The following is a 10,479-nucleotide window of genomic DNA, read 5'->3' on the forward strand; positions in this document are numbered from 1 at the left end:
ATGTATTCATGCAGTATTTTAAGGCAATCTCTACCAGTACTGTCAGTGCAATAAAAAGACAACATAGGCTATTATTTTTATTATAAAGCAGTTTTTTTATTTAATTTGAAAACACATTATATTTTCACAATTTTAAACAAAGTTTTAAGTTGAAGGTTTCATGTAATGATACCCTGATAAAAAAAAAAAAAAAAAAACATTAAAAAAAGTTCAGTCTAAGCCTGAATCAAAGCTGTCATCACTTTGAAGGCACACATGTAGTTTTTTTTCGCATAACATGGATCGTCATTCCACTTGCCAACATCTAAAAAAGCAGAGAATGAATAATCATAATAGATTCTACAGTACATTATATTTTCTACTAATCAAGCAACTTTATTTTATCTGTAAATAGGATTATTGGTAAAATGGTAAAACGAAACACTTACGACTCCAGTTCATTTCCACACAGTCTTCTCTGTAGCTGAAGACGTGGTTGGGCTCACCAGGTGTCCAAATTTGATAGTTCCAGGAGGAACCATCAGTCCAGATAAATTTCCCAGACTGAGAGAGTAGGACAGAGATAAAACATTTTAAGGAAAAGGTTACTGACATATAAAAAATGGAAATGTCTCATTTACCTGAAAAAGCTCAAAGCCTCCGATCCAGATGCGCAGGTTGCTTGGGTTAAACTTGACCACGATGCAGAGCACATCACCATTAGCTTTTGAGTTATGCACTGAGACCAGGTGTCCACCAGGGGCTTTGCTTCTGCAGCTAAACTGTGCAGGGAGAGCAACAATATCAATACTACAGAAAATGTGGAAAGAATAAATTGGAGAATGTGAGCATATGTTATTTTGTTTATCTGTGATGCCTGTTTTGTCCCACTGACACTACTTACCTCAGCTGCAGTGAAGTTGAGAGGGTTGCTGAAATATTTGACACACCGTGACCCCACTCTGTACCAGTCCTTATAGCCAGTCATTGGACATGCTTTAGGCAAATCACAGCCTGATGATAGACTTGTATGTCCAGCAGCTTCATCTAAATGACAACATTCCAAAGGTTCCAAAAGGGTGTTTTCACAGTGGTGCTACAGAAGATGATTTTTGGGTTCCTCAAAGAACCTTTCAGTGAACAGTTCTTAAAATATCACATTTTTGTATGAAAAAAAAAACTTTTAATAATTTGAAGAACATTTAGTGCAATGGAAACAAACTATGGATGTTAAAAGCTCTTCATGGAATCATTAATTCCAAGAAAGGAACTTTTTAAAGAGTGGTGCGTTTAAAAAGTCTGTTTGTTTGTTGCATGACATAACATATTTTCGTAAAATGAAATAAAAGTTCAACATCACCTCTCTCCATTGTTAAGAAGCTACCACTTCTGAACAGGAGAGTAATCAATAAAAAGCTAAAAGACTCCATTCCTGCAACACTGTGAAGAAGAGAACATTATCAGTGGAAGGTTACATGTATTTAAAAAAAAATAATAATAATAATAGAATTTCAAAGATTTTTTCCTTTATTATTATTTTTTCCTTTGAACAATGTTAAAATAATACAAGGTTACCCAAGCTTATCTAGGTGCAAAAATGACTAAATATCATATGGTTTCTGGATACAAAAAAAAATGTTTTAGTTGGAGAAGAGGACTTACCGCTGCAATCCTTCCACTCTTGTTTTCTATGTCTCCTCATACCAACATTAGTCTGTCTTAAATATGTCGCTGCATTCTTTTTCACAACTCCTCCCTTTCTATAACCAAGGTTATAGTTAACTAGAACTAAAACTTAAACCATTAAAAATCATTACTTTGAAAAAATAAATAAATAACTGAAATAAAATAAAACATTTCAGCTTCAATTTCAGCTAGTTGCAACATTTCTTGTACTAAAATAACTCAACCTAACACTTCAAGTACAATTTAAAAGAAAACAGAAAATTTAAAAATTAACCCAAAATATTAATAAATGTATGATAGTATCTCAATGATACTAAAATAATTATGTCTCTACTTCAGCCTCAAGTGTGTTAATTGGAGAGTTTAATGGTGTTTAACATGGAAGCTCTATACATTTTTATTGTATTAAAAAAATAAATAATTAGGTATATGATTAATACAAATTATTTGTGGATCAGATTGACTAAGTTTATATATGTGAATGCATTACTTTGGTCATGTTAACACTTTTAACCTATTATAATTGTTTAACTTAAGAAAGCTAAAAGCTGTTTTTTTTTTTTTTTTTTTTTTTACCACACTAGACTGTTAGACCACTGTCTCATGTGGTTACAGACACAGTTGCTGATCTCTTAAAATTTTAACCTCTACTTTTCACATTGCACACTACAGATGATGGAAATCACAAGCTGAACACCTGCACTGTTTGTCTGACTCAAAATTTTAATGTCATGAAAGTCTGAGATGGTTGTTTTTCAGAAAATGTCTGCAGAACTTATTATTTCTCTTTCAGCTTTGTTAATACATATTTCTCCTTATGTAAAATACTGATATGATGTTTATTTTTTTACAACTCCTCCTACTTCTCACTTTTTCTTACTGCATTTGAGCTGTGATACTTATTCAGCAGTCTTCACACCAAAAACCAGATGTTTTTAATAATGTTAACCATTCTAATGTTAACATGCAACCTATTTTACTCCAAAATTGAATTTTCAGTTATTGATAGTGATATCGTGTCAGTTTTGTTTTTCTGTCATAAATCACTAGTTCAGAGAACAATTTATTTATATTATAAATGACAAGTAAATGTACACTTGTTTTTATTGCCCTGAGCCTCCACATAACCTGCATCAAAGTTTACAAGCAAATGAATTGAATTAGTGGTAGCATAAACAAATTATTAACAACGTGTAATAGTTCAGAAAAAAATTGATCATGCAATGTTACCATCCACACTTGGCCAAAGGTGGGACAGATATTGTTTAACAACAAGTCTAACAATAAACACAATATATATTCACAAAAAAAACATATCAAAACAAAACAAACAATCAATCACATGAAATATTAAATGTTTTTAACTAATTGCTAGTTAAGGCCATGCAACCACTATGAGCATACATAGCAGAATTTGAGTATTTACTTACTATTCAATACTATTATTTACAAAATATAGTAATATTTTTGATCAGTCAGGCAAATAATACAGTTTGACTGATTGATTTTGATTTTGAGATGTTTAAGATTGGGGCCATGGTATAATTAAAATAATCTTTATGTTTAAAGCAAATGTAAAATTAAGGAGGAAAGTTATATTGATAGCCTATGGAACCATTTGTGTGTGTGTGTGTGTGTGTGTGTGTGTGTGTGTGTGTGTGTGTGTGTGTGTGTGTGTGTGTTGGTCTAGACTGTAATTTGTGGAAGGATCTAGGATTAGTGGAAAAAATTATAAAGATTATGACTGGAATGAAGAACTTTGAATTATTTATTTTTTTCAATCCTTCCCCAACTGTTGTGAGCAGCACTATTAACTATAACGATCAATGGAAAATGCTCCGGAGTCTTTGGAGAAATTCTCATCAGTTTTGATTGAATGCTGGCTGTGGTCTCTGGTCCTGTACAATGAATTATTGCTCTTAATATGTGAATCTGATACCTAGAAACAGAGCAGGAGAGAGACAGTGAGGCAAAGATTATGTTCATTTTCATCATAACTATAGATAGATGTAATGTTGTTGTTGACTTGCTTAAATGCAAACCTCTTCAAATTTCTTGGCCTTGTATTGGTCAGCTCCTTTCAAGAAGTTCAACAGAATGATGTCACAAAGCACTGTACCCTAAAATAATGAAGATTAAGAAAAAGTGTCAGTTCTGTCCACTGAAATTGGTCCTCATACACTGTATTATTCTGATATTTAACCTTCTGATAATTAAGATGATGAATTATTTTCTATTGTAAATAATTTCAGTATTACACATGAACAACAATAAACAACACATTTATATGCATCCATATATCATGCTTTCATGGAAATGGATGCTAATTAAGAAAAAACTTAATGCATCTGCAAATGCACTTTAATTAATGATAAAACAGGTTGGTTAAGTTGAGGATGGAGATAAAACTGATGTCTTGGAAGTTATAGTTATATAAAAAGATAGATATATATTATACAAAAATACTGGCATGTGGTTCTCTGAGACGTTACCTGGTTTCCATAAAGTGTCTCCATTATGTAAGTAAATTATGTCTATACTGATCGATCTTTCTTGAAGATCTGGGGCCAGTCTGGCGGTTTGCTGACTTCTCGCTTGGGTCACATTTCAGATGATTTAACATATTTTCATTATTTGTCTCATGCTTACACTGGTCAGAACTATGGTAAAAGTGTTGTACTGGCAGGACAGACCAGGACTATCACACACATGCATTATTATTATTATTATTATTATTATTATTATTATTATTATTTATGTAAAAAAAAAAATTAATTTAATTTAAATTTTTTTTTTTTTGCAGACTCTGGTAACATATTTGCTTGAATTGACTGACATTTTCATGTTTTTAAAGCAACACTTTGTCAATTTTGGCGCTCTAGCGGTTAATGAACAGAACTGCACTCATCCCGCGGAAGAACATTGTAACCGGAGCTACTTCTCCGAGTTTATTTCTATGGCGATTCACGCAGGTATGTGTTACTCCGCGGCGGTGACGACCCGAACAGGCTACAATAGTCCAAAAACAATCACTTTTCATAAATGTACCGTAGTGATTTGGGATAAGACAAAAAGGCGGTTTTGTAGATGAATTTATGATTTACTCGCTCATTATATACATTTTGAAAAATTTTGAACACAGAAAAAGTTACATAGTGTTGCTTTAAGAAGATTGTATGCCAAAAATGTGCACTGAATAAGTCAATAATATATATATATATATATAAACTTGAACAATTTGGATTGTTCATTATCTTTATAATGAAGAAATTGAGAAACATTGAGAAAAAACAGATATTTATTAATATTTTTAAAAATATATTAATATAAATATGTTATGAATATTTATTAATTATAATATTATTAAGCATAATCTATTTAACTTTATGACATAATATGGAATGAGGTGGTTTTTGACTAAGATTATGCTGCATCATTATAACCAATTAAATCTTAACTCAGAGCAAATATCAGAATTTTACTAAGCCACTGTTTATGTCTGTGTTGCTGGTATCGCACAAAATAATGGATCTCTAATTATTATGGTTGTACCACTAAACTATTTTCTAGTATTCTGTTTATACTGATATTGATTTTATTGTCACATTTAGTAGCTAGACCTGTTTTGTGACTTTTGGAGTTCACTTTCTACTTAAAATTATTTATTACCCATTTTCTGTTTCATGTTGATACACAGAATCTATTTATGAAGACACATACCACACCAACAGAGGTGAAGGCAGCAACCATGTTGATCAGAGTTGGGATCATGTCAAATCTTCCCGCCTTTAAAGAGAAGACGTCATGGGCAATTATAAACACACTTGCACAGAAGTTTGAAACTCAAAAATACACAAACATGTTGTATTTTTTGATGAACTCACGTCTCCATTAACCAGCACATCAAATCTGATGGCGTAGGCTTTCAGCAGAGTGCGATACTCGGTTCCGTTCTCCGTTTTAAAATACTTTGCGTACCTAAGGACAAAGATTTAGACATGTTAGCAAATAAGGATTATCCAACAGTTCAACCTTTTTTTGCATTTGTTTGCACAGGATCATTGAAGCCCTGAAGACTGCAGCATTCTTTATTCAACTTTAAGGTGGAAAGAAGAGCTTCAAGAACCTGAAGTTGTATCCTGGAGACACAGTGGTCTTCTCTGACATGGCGTCCAGGCGAGTGAAGGAGTAGGCTGGCTTGCACTCATCATGTGCCTTGTCTAAATCACACACCCATGCTATTTTTATTCCTATCACTCCCCCCTGAGAGAGAGAGAGAGAAAGAGAGAACTTACACAAATCCAATTTGACATTGCACTTAAGGAGAAATAAAGATAATGCAATAATGCACAGCTTTTTTTTTTAATTCAACACTTATTAGATACCTTTATTAAACAGTTATTATTTAATACAATATGTATTTCTTTGTCTTCTTTTAAACTATTTCCATTGGTGGAGGTAACCATTATATGAACTAACTGGCCAAATTACTTGTAAAACGTATGTTTATTAAACTTATTTATAGAATCATTGCATAGAAGCAATTTAACAATCACAAAAATAAATAAAAAAACAGCAATCATGCTTATATGATATTTCTTACATATGTAAAGCTAAATGATTACAATAAGAAAGCAAGGGGCGAAATTAACCAAAAAACCAAAAAATAATTAAATGAACACTTACTTTTTTAGCAAGAGTAGTAAAGTCCTGTTGTGCGAATCGGATCACATCTCCCACTTTGAATATCGGACAATACATGTTACTCTCAAAGTCAAATTTACACTGCTTTATGTAGGAACTATTGATGTTGGGCAAGAAATTTCCCCTAAAAGGAAAAGAGAAATATTTAATTAAAAAAAAAAAATGCAGATATTATTATGAAACAATTTGTCTTTGTGTTTGGTTGCCATTACTTTGTGAAGTTAAAACGTGGGAAGCGAATGCTGTTCTTGATGAAGATGGTAAAGTTCTCTACCTCCATCATGGGGTCTCTGAGTAAGAAGAAACTTCATCAGTCCTTTTATTCAACCATTCACACATCTATTCATTTGTTCATTTACAAGAGGACTCACGGCTGAATTTCATCAATCTCTGCAGGACACCATCCTTTAATCTCACAGGTTTTGTGGGTAACATTGAAGTTCACACATAACCCTTAAAGCAAACCTTTACAAAAAAATCAATGGAAAACAACATAACATAAAAAACAAGCCCCAACAAAAATTATCCTGGAGGGCCACAGTCCTGCAGAGTTTAGCTCCAACCCTAATTAAATACACATGAACCAGTAATCTCCCAATACAGACGCGGCACCTTTTAAAGGCTGTTTTCGAATGACTGAATTCCCTTACGGACAATGAAGCATACAACAGATGAATCCTTTATGGTCCAGACTATACCACAGTTTGTTGTGCACTGCTGATGACGGTATGTTTTTTTCTTTTGGAGAGAAAATGCCGGATTACACTTTTAAATTTAGTATTGGGTTAAAAAAAATTTTAGATTTATTTTCTGTTGAACAATCCTCTACAGGCTAGATGGTCCCACACAGCTACTGAAAACCCTACAGGATGTAAGCCCTTTAGGAGCAGGATTGGTCACCTCTGGTATAGACCTTACTGTGATGATTTTAAGCTGTGTACAAATAGATCATTAAGGGGGTCAAATTCTAATGAATTTATATTTTTATAATGTCACTATTTAATTGGTTTTCCTTGACCATTTCAGGATCACAAAACAATCCACAATGAAACGCTAAGATTAAATTCAAAATAATTCACAAGTATATTTAATTTTTTATTGTAAAATAATTCCTTATTATTTGATCCTTCAAAAAATGCATAAAGTCTACAAAGAAGATAAAAGAAAATCTTACCATTGCTAGATGGTTTTGACATCAGCTTCTTGCAAGTACTATCATTCTCACATTTGAATTTCAACTCACTCTGAAGAGTTACATGTACAAACACATGAACACACACAGAGGTAAGAATAGATCAAATTTGTGTACATTAATCTTGACAGATATCAGTGTCCTCACTCACCTCTGGACAGTATCCTGGAACTTGATTTTCTGTTGTGATGAGCTTAGTGATGATGCAGAACACCGATGCCCCCTGGCAAACACACACACACACACACACACACACACACACACACACACACACACACATTACTTACTTAAAAAAAAAACATACAATAAAAGAAAGAAATTTGAATTTCTAATAGAACAAAGTATTTGCTGTGCTTATGAACAGATATTCCAAATTAGAACATTCTCAAATGTCCCCAAAGGGAGATATTGTTATATTTAATTATCTTTTCATGACAATTCTGTCATCAAGCAATGTGATATGTTATATAAAAAACACAGACTAACATATACACATGCTTAATGAATATTGATAACAAATATATATATATATATATATACAGTATATATATATATATATATATATATATATATATATATATATTATATATATATATATATATATATATATATATATGCATACACACACACACACACACACACACACACACTCTCAGAAAAAAACTGGGGCACACCTTTGTACCTAAAGAGTCCATATTGGCACCTTAAAGGTACATATTAGTACCTAAAAGGTACAAAATTGTGCCTTTTGAAAAAAGAATCGCCCCAGTGACAGCTTTTGTACCTTTTTGTCTGAGAGTGTATATATATAAAGTAAAAACATTCAATAATATAGTAAATAGTATAGGCATTACAAAGCATATATATCCTCTAAATATTGTAAAACTGCATGAGATTTACTTGAGTAGGTGTGACATAATCAGCTACATCCATGATCCGGTTGTTATACTCTCCAAACCCTTTCACTTTAGTCATGACTGATGACTCGATAGCTGTGTCTCTCACTTGATATGCTTTCTCATACAAAAACACCCAGCTAAGGGAGGTTGGTTAGAGTGGAAATAGAGAGAGGGAGGGGAAAAAGATATAAAGAATGATTAAATTGCTTTGTTATTTTTTTTTTTACTTTCTTTAATGTAAAACACTCACAAATCTTACAAAATACTTAAAAATAAATAAATGTGTAGCCTATGCTGTCCGAGCATTTATTTTTTATTTTTTTTACTAAGAACAAAAAGATGATTCCTACTATTATACAATTGCCTCGTAATGTACTTTACATCAATTATGTTATTGAAGACTAAAAACCAAGCCATTTAATTGTCCAGTAATGATTAATCAAATTTACTACAATATATTTCTCTTTACAATGTTTTTAAACATAAACCCATTTTATTGATTTTTTTATTTGTTTGGGCACAATTTTAAATCTATCAACTACTGACACTGTAAAAACAAACTCACCCAATGAAGTATGTGATGATGAGGAGTTGGACGACACGGTTTATGATCCCAATAGTCCAGCTCTTTACCACCACGGACTTGGTCGTCTCATAGGTAAAGAAATCTGTTATAAAGTTCGACATTTTTCCAGAACACTGCTGCATTCAAAAAATTAGACTCCGGGTGTATTAATGTATTTGTGTGAAATATTAATTACAAATATAGCATAGATGCTTCAGATAAATCCGTCCAAATGCTTGATCCTGTGGTTTTATAATCTAAAACCCATGGATTGTCAATAAAAGTCAAAAAAGCTCTTCAATTATCTTCCTTATTTGTTTGCCTGATAAAAAGTCTCCACCTCTTGAGAGAAGATGCTTTCATAGAAGACCCCCTCTCTCCCTTCTAGTCCCTCCCCTTCTCCTCCCTCTTTCTTCATTCTTCCTCCTTCAGTTATTCTATTATTTCCTCAGATATCAAATTTACATGTTACACTCTTAGCAGATGCTTTCTAACCCAGCAACGTACAAAAGTGCTCAAACCAAATTACAAAATCAAACAAAAATCACAAATCAAAGTTATGCCTTAGTCCCAAAGAAGTTTCTAATGTCGCTGTACTGTAGCATCCATATAGTATCCATAACTAAACAACTGAATCAGATGCAGGGTATTAGCAGTGCAGGAATATGCTAGATGTTCAGTGTGTGTGAGGTCTGGAATTGGTGAATCTTGGCGAGTGGCATGCACATTATATCATGACCACCATGACAGCCTCATGCACTAGAAAAAAAGCTCTTTCACACTGGAAGCTCCATTAGCGTGACATTAAAGATTTTAAGTAGATTACATCTATGCGTTCTTTTCTCATGATGGACTGTATATAGTCATTTGCAATATTAGCTTGTTATCTTATATATATATCATTACAATTTAAAATGACTGTTTTAAAAAAAATATTTAAAATGAAATTTACTCATATGTTGAATTTTCAGCAGCCAAAAATTGCCAAAAAATAAAGTGCAAAAGAACAGCATTTATTTTGAAGTTAATACATATATATATTACATTTACATATCAGAGGAACAAAGACCTTCTAACACTGATACATCAAGCTGTTCTTTTACAAAGAGCTGGACGAGAGTGTCATTAACTTCCAATTATGCAGATGAAAAAAATAAAAATGCCATTAGGATGCATCCCACAACAAGCACTAACACATCACACACATTAACCACAATTGAGAGGTAACGTTTCTTGACATGGCCAAGAGAGCAACCATTAACCTGTGGTTACTTCACTCTATAAGTACAATACATCTGGGAGTCACTTCCCCGCAAAACACACACAGTGTAGGAGTAACACATGACAGAGGACTAAACCAAATGAGAGAGTAAGCACAAGTAGGCCTACTGCTGGAGTATTTGAAGATGTCTATCAGTCTAGAATAATGTTGAGTGTTAGATGTCTCATGATGA

General features: G+C 32.7%; 2 protein-coding genes across 2 annotated transcripts; both read right to left on the bottom strand.

Annotated features, from left to right (window-relative positions):
• Positions 1 to 208: 208 nt before the first annotated feature.
• LOC109065456 (galactose-specific lectin nattectin-like) lies at positions 209 to 1,414 on the bottom strand. The gene is made up of 5 exons (XM_019082431.2): positions 1,340 to 1,414; positions 884 to 1,026; positions 621 to 761; positions 429 to 543; positions 209 to 304 (listed from the first exon to the last, which is right to left on the bottom strand). The coding sequence occupies exons 1-5, from the start codon at positions 1,407 to 1,409 to the stop codon at positions 216 to 218; spliced, it is 558 nt and encodes a 185-aa protein (XP_018937976.2). The 5' UTR covers positions 1,410 to 1,414; the 3' UTR covers positions 209 to 215.
• A 2,001-nt stretch (positions 1,415 to 3,415) lies between these two features.
• LOC109065472 (P2X purinoceptor 3-like) lies at positions 3,416 to 9,573 on the bottom strand. Its single transcript, XM_042715897.1, is given in 12 exon segments — positions 3,416 to 3,604; positions 3,708 to 3,785; positions 5,386 to 5,451; positions 5,550 to 5,643; positions 5,792 to 5,928; positions 6,352 to 6,493; positions 6,582 to 6,659; positions 6,741 to 6,834; positions 7,544 to 7,613; positions 7,713 to 7,784; positions 8,462 to 8,597; positions 9,026 to 9,573. Coding segments are annotated over 12 exon segments (1,239 nt in total). The 5' UTR covers positions 9,169 to 9,573; the 3' UTR covers positions 3,416 to 3,475.
• Positions 9,574 to 10,479: the final 906 nt, after the last annotated feature.

Source organism: Cyprinus carpio, chromosome A1 (assembly GCF_018340385.1).
Source record: "Cyprinus carpio isolate SPL01 chromosome A1, ASM1834038v1, whole genome shotgun sequence".
Taxonomy (NCBI): Eukaryota; Metazoa; Chordata; class Actinopteri; order Cypriniformes; family Cyprinidae; genus Cyprinus; species Cyprinus carpio.

What these genes read in the sequence shown, in the direction of transcription:
- LOC109065456 (XM_019082431.2), bottom strand. Translation starts at nt 1,409, where the DNA reads ATGGAGTCTTTTAGCTTTTTATTGATTACTCTCCTGTTCAGAAGTGGT. An exon ending in CTTCTTAACAATGGAGAGAG is followed by an intron (nt 1,027 to 1,339) that starts GTGATGTTGAAC and finishes GTTGTCATTTAG; the next exon opens with ATGAAGCTGCTGGACATACA. An exon ending in TCAACTTCACTGCAGCTGAG is followed by an intron (nt 762 to 883) that starts GTAAGTAGTGTC and finishes CTCCCTGCACAG; the next exon opens with TTTAGCTGCAGAAGCAAAGC.